The 10,429-nt window shown below is 37.6% G+C and overlaps 1 protein-coding gene across 1 annotated transcript in view; it reads right to left on the bottom strand.

Moving 5' to 3' along the window:
- Positions 1–2,146: 2,146 nt before the first annotated feature.
- Positions 2,147–10,429, bottom strand: part of pinx1 (PIN2 (TERF1) interacting telomerase inhibitor 1) — a 50,761-nt gene continuing 42,478 nt past the window's right edge. The window contains exon 7 of the mRNA XM_088626368.1: positions 2,147–4,109. Within this exon, the coding sequence (XP_088482494.1) occupies positions 3,531–4,109 (579 nt within the window). The 3' untranslated portion in view covers positions 2,147–3,530. The remainder of the gene's footprint in view (positions 4,110–10,429) is intronic.

Here is a 10,429-nt window from a genome sequence, read left to right as displayed (position 1 = left end):
GGGAAACGCCCTGGGATTTTTAATGACCACAGAGTCAGCACCTCAGTTTTACGTCTCATCTGAAGAGCCTTTTTACAGTGTCCCTGTCACTATATGGGGATATTAGGACCCACACAGACCACAGGGTGAGCACCCCCTGTTGGCCCCACTAAAACCTCTTCCAGCAGCAACCTTAGTTTTTCCCAGGAGGTCTCCCATCCAGGTACTGACCAGGCTCACACCTGCTTACAGTAGCTTCAGTGGGCTGCCAGTTATGACTTGTAGGGTGATATTGCTGATGGCATATGAAAACCATTTCTAAGACGAACACACAGTAGATGTTGGTCTCAAGTTTGCCAATATGCGCCTCCAGACTTACGGAAGAATATTCTATGGACAGATGTATCAAAACAGATTTTTTTCAGACTAAATGGGTGCCACTATATCTGGTGAAAACAAAACACTGCATTCCACAATAAGAACTTCACACCAACTGTCAAGCATGGTAGTGGTGGTAGTGTCATGGGTTGGGAATGCTTTTGCTGCCTCAGGACCTAGACAACATGTCATCATTGAAGATAGAATGACTTCAACAGGAGACTATCAGGCTATTTATCAGCTGGAACATAATTGGGTCATATAGCAAATCAATGATCCTAAACATAAGCAAGTCTACAAGAGAATGGCAAGAGAATTGAATAAAAGAAATTCAATGGTTTGGAATGGCCGTCAAAGTTCAGATCTAAATTCAATGGAAATGTTGTGGCAGGACCTGACAAGTGGTTTATGCTAGAAAACCCTCAAAGTTGAAGAAGTTTATCTCGGAGGAATGAGCCAAAAATTCTACACAGCAATATGAGAGACTGATCACCAATTAGAGGAAGCACATGGCTACAGTTGTTGTAGCTACAGCAAATGCACAGTTACTAAATCTAAGGGGGTGTTAACTTTTTCACACAGACACTGGATGTTGGATGATAAAAATTAAACAAGCACAAAATGTTGGTGTTACTTCGTTCCCTCGGGCACTATTTATATGTGACTAGGACCCACATGAAGCTCTGATATTCAGTGGCAGCAATCAACAAGAGGGAAAATGCTTTGCAGAGAACTGTAAATGCATAATGAAAATGTTTTACATATCTTCGATAAATATCTGCGGGGTCCTTCTATGAACACAACGCATTTAACAACACTGGATCACGCACTCACACAAGAACACGCACTCACACAAACCCCACTGAAAACCTAGTGCAGTCGTCCTCAGCCCTGGTCTTGGATTTTATAGGTAAACCTTAAAATCATCAGTTTCTAAAGATATGGGATAGTTTAACTGTGATCTACTACATAGGTTTTGTTAAAGAAATTCACAGATCATTTGGAACAAAAATCATATCATCCAGCCCTCAAGGACCTGTTTAGTTGCCTCAACTGAACAAATGAATTAATTAGTCAATTGATCAACAGCTTTAACGTTCTTTTCATTTTAAACACCAGGTGATCTATAGGACAGCGTGAGACTAGGTGGATTATAGATCTGCAGGACTAGGTTTGGAGACCCCCTCGAATGCAGGTGCAATCTGCATTTCTTTCCAGGGCCAGAACGAAATGGAGAAAACAATCTTTGCAGGTTTTCTAGATGTCTTTAGATGAATAGCTGAAGCTGTTAAAAAGGTCCAGTTAAGCTAATGATCAATTTAGTCACCAAGAGTAGAGGTGGAATGAAAACCAATACACTCTGCAGCCCTCTGGGTTTATAATAGTGTATCACTGGTCTGGATGGATGACATGCATGCCAGGTAGGTCACACGACATTTCAGCTTCTTGATTAGCAAAGCAATTTCACAGTCTCTGTTGGAAAACCTGAGCACAGCAAGGCATGACTGGCGAGTAAAGAACTGACAAAGAAAAGCCAACTTTACACTGTTCTCCCAAGAAAAAAGTATAATGGGCTTGACGTGGAAGAAAAAGGAAAAATCCCTGGAGATACACTTGTGGTGGTTTAAATGACATTTGTTTGTATCTAGAACTCTCAAGACAATTTAGAACTTTGTCCTAAGAATCATATTTATTGAAATGATGGATGGATTTAACAGCAAAAATTATTTATAAAATATAGATGTGGCTAAATTTATTACAACAAATTACATACTAAATTGTCATGAGGTTTAGGAGTTGAAAAAAGATGCTTTATTTTTCTTGCATAACTTTCACAAACGCAGTTAATATTACAACCGTGCTCTGTATGTTCAGTTACTATCACACTTCTAAACACATTTAACTACCAGTTTTGTACTTAACCCATTAAATCTTTGCAATATATTCTTTACATCATTTGGCGTGAGTTATCATACCATCTTAAATGTTCCTACTTCATATGAGGTGCAAAACTTTAATATTTTTATTTTATATTGTTTACTACTTAAGTGGAGACACCAATTAAGAAAATAATTATCATGTGATCCCTTCAAATCAAGTCCTTAGCAAGAATGTGTTGTGTGAAAAACATTTTATTTTGTAAAAAATCAGTTCAGTCTTTGCTCAAATAATCAATCCTGATTTTACACAGTAATGTCTCACGGTGAGCATGATTTCAAAGTGCTAAAGGCTTACCTGGGAAGATTTCAGTGGATAAGAAATTCAGGCTATAAAGAGTTAAATTATCATAACATTCATTAGGTGTTAAAACTGCTTATACAGTCCTTACATTATGAAATACTAATAACATCTTTATATATCTTTGTGAATCTGCAGAAGCAGCAGTAAAATGATCTCAATAAGGTAGTTACTCAAATCCAGTTGAAACGGGCGCTCTGCTTCTGTTGTTTTCAAGAACACTTATAACATCTTATAACACTGCACTGCATCATATACAACTCATTTTCAGGGGCTGCAGCCTTCAGGTTTTAAGGAGTAAAATGAACTACATTCTTATTCTTTTTTAATAAAACACTACATAAAGTTAGACAAGGCATTTTCTTGTTAAAGTCACTTATTTAACAATTTCAGTGCACTGGATAAAGATTTAAATGAGGATGAAAAAGAAATTCAAGCAGTCGATGTATAATAACCATTCCTTTTGTACATCCTTTATTACATTGTCTAGAAATTTTACTGAAGACAGTTCATATTTTAAATGAGAAATTATTTCCTCTGAAGGGGCTGATGTGTCATTTTTAATAATTAAAATGTTTTCTTTAACATTCTTTCTTGTGTTAAGGACACGTAGTACCAGTACCATGGCTGAGAAATAAAGTAGATCAATAAAAACCTTGGACTAGAAAAGCTGTTCCCTCTCATCAGACATCACAAGAGGTGAGGAGCAAAGTTTTAGGGTGTGAACTGTGAGCACTACAAATGCAAAATTACTCATTTCCATCACAAACTTTCATTTTGTGGAAACATCAGACAGGCAAAAGTAAAAAGTTGTGTACTAGGAGACCAAGGCTTAAAAATGAGGAATGTGATGGTGTAAGACACATTACTCCATGGTATGCTCTCTGCCCCCTGCATTTTAAAACGAAGTCTAAACTACCTCTAAATTGCCTTCTTCAATCTAAATGATCTCTCTTCTTTTTCTTGTTTTTCTTGGGTTTTACAGTGATTTCTTCTGGTTCCTCCTCTTTCTTCTTCCTCTTCTTCTGTTTTTTCCTCTCTATTTTTTCTGTTGCATTGTCCTCTTCTTCTCCCTGCACATGTCCTTTCACAAACTCTTTGTTTTTTGACTTCTTGGGTTTTCTGACGGTGTGGCCTACTGTGTCTACGCATTTCTCTCCCTGCTTCTCCAGTTCTTCTCCTTCTGGCGAGCCCTTGCCATCCCCTGTGACAGCCTCCCTCAGCAGCTCTGCACTTTCTCTGCGGCCATGTTTCTTTTTCTTCTTCTTGGATTTCTGTTTCGGTGATTCTGGAGGGCCCGAGTCTTCGGAAGATGGGACGATAGCCGACCCGGTCTGGGCTTCTCCCTGGCTCTTCTTCAACCGGGCCATTCTCTGCGCAAAGTACTCCTGCATGGTCAGAGAGCTGGTGACCGTGTTCATGGGGGTTTCCACATCCAGGCCGGAGGTTACAGCTTGTTTGGCATCCCCATCTTCCTGTTCAGTCTCCTCCTGGGATTCTTGACTGCTGCTGCCCTGAAAATAATTGGAAAAACAGGATTATGGCATAATTCCAAAACTGACTTAAGATAGCCTGTTAATTTTCTAAAGTAAACAACAATATAAAATCAAAGTTTTGCACCTCATATGAAGAAGGAACATTTAAGAAAATTAATTTTGTTTTAAAATATTTCAAAGATTTGAAAAAAATTAAGGTAGTTTAATATTCTAAAACCTTAACTTTGTCTCGTATATAGGACACAATTACATACAAAATGTATGAAAAGAACTATACATTTATGTTGATACTGAACAACCTTAAAAACTAAACTAAATTTCAGAAAAGAAATGTTTTTTTTTCTTCTTCATCACCAGTATTTTGTATAACTCTAAACAAAGAGTGTAGAGTGTGAATAGATACCCATAATTCAGTGCCCCCAAAGAACAACTTAAGACATATCTACAAAGTTTATACATTACTGCTGAGTATCTTTAGCTGGAAAAATTAATTATTTGGAGGAAAAACCTCCTTCAATCAGCTCTGCAACAAATATTTGTAGGCACTTTTCACACAGGCATTTGACGAACTCTAAAATGAGCACTTGCACTGGTGAACCAAGCATTTACAAAAAAAGCAGAAAGGTATTTATTAATAACACAAATGATGGATGTGAACTCTGCCCATGTGGATACTTGTACTGTGCCGTTTAAATACGTTCTTGTAGGAAGGCCAGGCAGCCTTGCCAGATGTTAAGATTGGGATTCGGGAGAAATCCCCTCTTGGTGTGCGAGCCTCACCATCCGGGTGTTTGATGATCATTTTACACCTTCCAAAAGGTCACCTCATTATTCTGAGCAAGAGACAGGAACTCCATCTCAGAACGCAAAGACACCTAAACCACTCTTCACACACCCAGGTATCAAAGGAATTCAAATCACACATTACTGCAGGATTACAGGGAAGCAGCAGCATAAATTATGGATAATAACGGCATGAGCCATAAGTCAAATAAGTGCTTGAAAGAGATGACCATTTGACACAGAGGAATTAAAAGGCATCCCCCCATTGACAAGTGGTCCATTAAACTTTTCTGAATCACTCATGACTAATAATAAAGGTTTGAGCACAAGCAATGAAGAGTACAGTTTAGGCAGAGTCTAAGGCAACCAAGAGAATGCTGCGGCTGTACAGTTCACAATGGAAATGTCTGCTAACTGTGTCAAGGGGAAAACCACAGCAGCTCATTGGCCATGTTCTCTAACATTTCAAATGATAAAAAAAACATGGCCAATGGAATTTCATCTAACACATGCTATCCATAATTTTAAAAAATGAGTACAATAATCCCTTGCTATATGTGAATTTACTCAAAACTGCATATTCCCCCATAATTTTCTATATACCATTTTACCTTCAAATAAAATGCAATACTGAGGGACTTATTGGAGTGAGTATAAGCAGTGAAACAGCAATGTCACTTAAGGTCTCGTACGTGCCACGTAACACCATCTAAATAGACATCATGACAGCAATAAAGAATTGTCAGAAACTCATATAAAAACTATCTATACAATATTATATCCAAAATAGTGTTTTTAATGTAATTGTTTTACTTTATTATAGCTGAAAAAAATGTTTCAGGGATTTTAAGAGGTTGACTTCTGACATTGGCTTTCCATACCCTATTTTTCCCCCATAAGGTCTTAAATTTATCAACCGCATTTACCTGCTGCAAGGGCTTTCAGTAATGAAACCCCTGTGGTTGGCAAGAGATTACTGTAAATGCATTTATACCATTTCACATTCTGATGAATCCCAAGGAGCTTTTACATATACAGTAGGAGGGGACCTACTTCACCCACAGAAGAGCAGCAGCCACATGGGTGATGTGATGGAGCTATTAGGCATCAGCAGCCCAGTACACAACAGATCAGGTATTGAAGTGAGAAACTGCGTCAACAACTGAATGAAAGAGGAACTTCATGGAGACCAGACTGCAGATGCCCCGAGTTGTATTAGGCCAGGACACTCAGGTTAACACACCTGCAATCGGAATGTTTGACAGAGTAGTGGTGTTAACCTCCAGGTCACTCTGGCCTGGTACAGTCTGCCATATAGTGTGGCCACCATTGGAAGCGATATAGATTGTACATGTGTACCACATGACTGCATGCTGTTGCAGGGGCTAACTGGTAGGATTCTGTCCCATTTGTCTCACCAAGAGTATATATGCCCAAAATCCATATACTTAGTCTTATAAGAACAAAAAATAATGTAACAAGAAAGCACAAAACCGTATAGGAAAAGAAAGAGACAAGTCCTTGAGTCCAGCTCCATCTTTAACATGTGAAAGAAATAAAAACACAGGAATGGGAGGCAGATTATGGACTAAACGCAAAGTTGCTGGACATATCCAAAGAGAGTAACAGTCCGCTTAGGACAACCCAAACCAAATTAACACTGAAAATACAGAAGCTGAAGTGGTCATTAAAAGCTAGACACACATTTTACTTTGATGTGTGATACTCCCTATTCTACTGACGTCTCAACAGACTTTGGCTGACTTTCAAGAAATGAATTATGTTAAAAAAATGGCAAACACCATCAAATGTATTTGCAGGTGTTTACATAGCCTTCAAACAGAGGTGTTCTGGGAAGATATTTCTCACTGCCTATGCTAATCCAGCCACACCACAGACAGGTATGAATGCAGAAGGCCTCTGACAGTAACAATTTGAGACGGAAGGGTTTCGCAATGAGAAAATGTTCAGCAACAGAAGACAATCTTCTCGTCATGACCAAGAGAAAATGTCCTTTGCAAGGAACTGATCATATTACTTCCAGTCTTCAGCCTCTAATAAAAATATAGATGAAGAACACAATTTTTAATGTGCTGTCAACAAGCTGATAATGAAGTGCCATCTTGAGAGACAATCCCCCTTTATACATAAAATATTAAAAAGATACAGCTCAACAGAACAGATCACTGTAAATTCCTGCCTTAATTACAAACACCAAACAGAAAAAAGTACACTACTTGGCACTGTACTAAGAACAATAAAGAAGAATAAAACTTTTAAAAACAGAAAAAAACATGGCATTTGTTTGTAAATGGCTTTTATATCTTTCTGAATACAAAAACATGACTTTTCCTGGGCAATAATTTCCAAGTCTGACGGATGTGTGCACACACACACGTGATACAAGACGCACATGTACAGTACATGATGTGGGTGTTTAAGTATCTAGGATTAAGCTAATGTAACTATGATATTCAAGAAAAACTTGAAAATAATTTGGGAGAGGCTAGTACACCAGACTCACACAAATATATTTACTGTATTTTCTTCTTCCAAATATGATTTGTTGTCTGCCATTTTTTCAGACTTTACTTTTCCTCACTTTAGACCAGGGGTGTCCAAAAGCGGGGGTCCAGTGTGTCTGCAAGATTTTCAATCCAACTCAGCACTTAATCTGCCCCAGCAAGTAATTAACCTAACTTGAAGAACGTTACAACTTTTCCCAGCTCTTCAGGAGCTGCTACTTTAAGGACACACTGGCTCTCCAGTACCCGGATTACACACCCTGTCTTAAGACAGTGCAGCTTTGGAAGTGAAAGCCTAAGGAAAAGTTCCAATTATCACAACAACCCCCCGCACCAAAACAAAGTCATAGATCCTTAAAAAGAGAAAGAATTCCATGGGTTTATAAAAATGTGCATTTTCCATCAATATCTTACAGTGGAGGGTAAAAAATTAATAAAGTTGAACTGGTACAGCACTTAGAGAAAAATTAAAGTATCCTTTAAAGAGCCCAGAATTTGAAGAAAACTGTATCTGGCAAGTTCTTAAGTGTGCTCAACAGGACACTGTACTAAGAAGGAATGACAGAAAACTTTCATCTCTACATAGTGTAACATTTCCCCCTGCAATTGGTTAACAAAATCCAATTAAATCCTCTAAACATTTTAAACTACTTTCTCACCCACCTCTTAACCAAAACATCTTATTAAATGTCATACCACCTGATTATATGCATTCCACCTGCTTTCCCAAAAACAGCTGCAAAGCTTTATTTACAGCTGTCCTTTCACACGTAACTTGTATATGTCCAAGGCCGAGTTTAGACAACAGAGAATATTCCAGATCAACGTCAACAGAAAGACTTCATTCTATGCAGTTTGCAAACATAAATTTACTTAGGTTCATGCAGGGACACCATTTCAGAATATTAATAATTTCATTCCAGGGATGATATCATGTTGGGAGTTCATAGTCTAAATTATCCTCAAAAGGGATAGGGGGTTGAAATTTGATTTATTTTACATGCAGTGATGAAAATCTTGTTCACCCTCACAGCCCCTTTGCATTATTCCCAGTGGTGTACAAACCAGGGAATTAGAACTGCTATCAATTTTTATCCACATTGTAAAAAATGGTTATAAGAAGTAAGAAGCACAATGTTCCCTGTGCACAATAAAACTTCTAAAACAATGTTATTAAGTTTCTTCTTTTTCCACAGTGGCCCATAGGTCATGTTTAACATTTGAGATGCCCACGATGACAAAAGTACTAGGAGTCAGCAACATTTTACACTGCAAATACCTGTTTAAACAGAAAGGCGAGAAATTAAATGTGTACTAAAAAAATAAAAAAGTGCAGCAATAAAAAGTTCAAAATACCATACTGGGAAGGGACAAACAAATTTTGAAATGGTGCCATACTTTGAGAAAAATGAAAATGTCCTTTTAAGAGCACAGAAACTGAAGATAGTTGTGACTTCTGTGACTCAGAAAGGAATAGAAAACTCATTTCTACACTGCATTTCAGTTAAAAAAAAAAGGAAATTACATTCACTTAACATTTTTATTGGACAGCTTTGCCCATTATACCCAAAACCCGTTAGACATCTTACTGACCTGATCACCCGTGTGAGAAAGTAGTACAGCCACCTTATTTCCTCCAAATAAGATGAAAATCTTAATTTACTCCTATGAATAACTTTTAATATGTCCTGTAAAACCCTTAGAGAAACAACTGATGGGTTGTGGTCATAATCATTTTAAACACTTTAAGACAAGGGACAAAGAGGAAAAAAGTTCAAAGGCAAAACCTGGCAGATATTTTATTTCTAGACTGCCATCATGCTCAATTCATCGCCTTCCTTTCCTTTCAACAATTATATTGTTGGCAACTGCAGGAAGGCATTGTTGTCTGTAATTGGAGGATCGTAAGAAACTCACTTTTTCCAGCTCTCCCACTGGAAAATGGGCAAGAAGGCAATAACAAGACACCAGTAAACTGGGAACCTGAGGATCTCTTTTCCAAACAATGACACTGGTAAAAGTGTTATGTATTCGTATTCTAAGTCTGGAGTGAGAACTCATAAAAACACAGCATGTAATGGATAATGTATCAAGACATATAATATAAAAAGTATTATTCTTCCAGAATATGTACCTGATAATAACGGTCTCTTACAGAAAAGGGAGACTGTTGTCTGCTTAATGGATACATTCTACAACCCCCAGTCCCATCACTGCCTATATGATTCAGTCTCTTGTATGTAATCCTTTATATGTGTGTGGGAGTGATGTCCTGTAAAACACCTGGAGAACACTGATGTGGTGACTGACACTTTCCACTACAGGACAAGGAGTAGTAACAAAACTGAAAGGAAACCTAGGTAGGAGTTTTTTCTAGACTGCAATACCAATCAATTCATCAACTTTCTTTTCAGAGCACAAAGTAATTCTTTTCCAAGACAAACCAGGCGGTATTATTTTAACCAATAATTCCTGCATAATCTTTGTCTTCTGACCTAAAAAAACACAACAGCCTCAGGAGGGGGCTAAGGACCACTCAGGCATGGATTATACTGTATAACTCAAACAGTTTGTCATCTGTGCCTGGTGCACCATTTGTCTTCATTTTCTTAATGGTGTACTCAATGCATAATGATCCTTCTTGAAGAATGTCCATCCCTAAATCCCCACTAAACAACACAGAGCTTTAAGAATGCCTGTGAAACATAATACCCAGGATTTATACAAAATATACACACATTTCTTGGTGCAAAGCCTTTATGTTATATTTTTATACTTTTATATTTTATATAAAGGCTCTCCACCAGTAATGTATATTTTCACATAGAATGCACATCTATTATCACAATAGATATACAATTAATACAGTCACCATGGTTCTTTGACAGTGATACGAAAATCACATCAAAACAGGGAAGCTAAAGAACTTCAGGACAGTAAGATATACAGTGCTTTGAAAATGTTAAAATTTCTGTGTTAATAAAAAAACCTGTAGATCAGGGGTCTCTAAACCTGGTGATGGAGAATTCC

This window comes from Lepisosteus platostomus, chromosome 3 (genome assembly GCF_059453375.1).
Source record: "Lepisosteus platostomus isolate fLepPlt1 chromosome 3, fLepPlt1.hap1, whole genome shotgun sequence".
NCBI lineage: Eukaryota > Metazoa > Chordata > Actinopteri > Semionotiformes > Lepisosteidae > Lepisosteus > Lepisosteus platostomus.
Note: the sequence above shows the minus strand (reverse complement) of the source record. Positions and strands in the feature narration are given on the sequence as shown.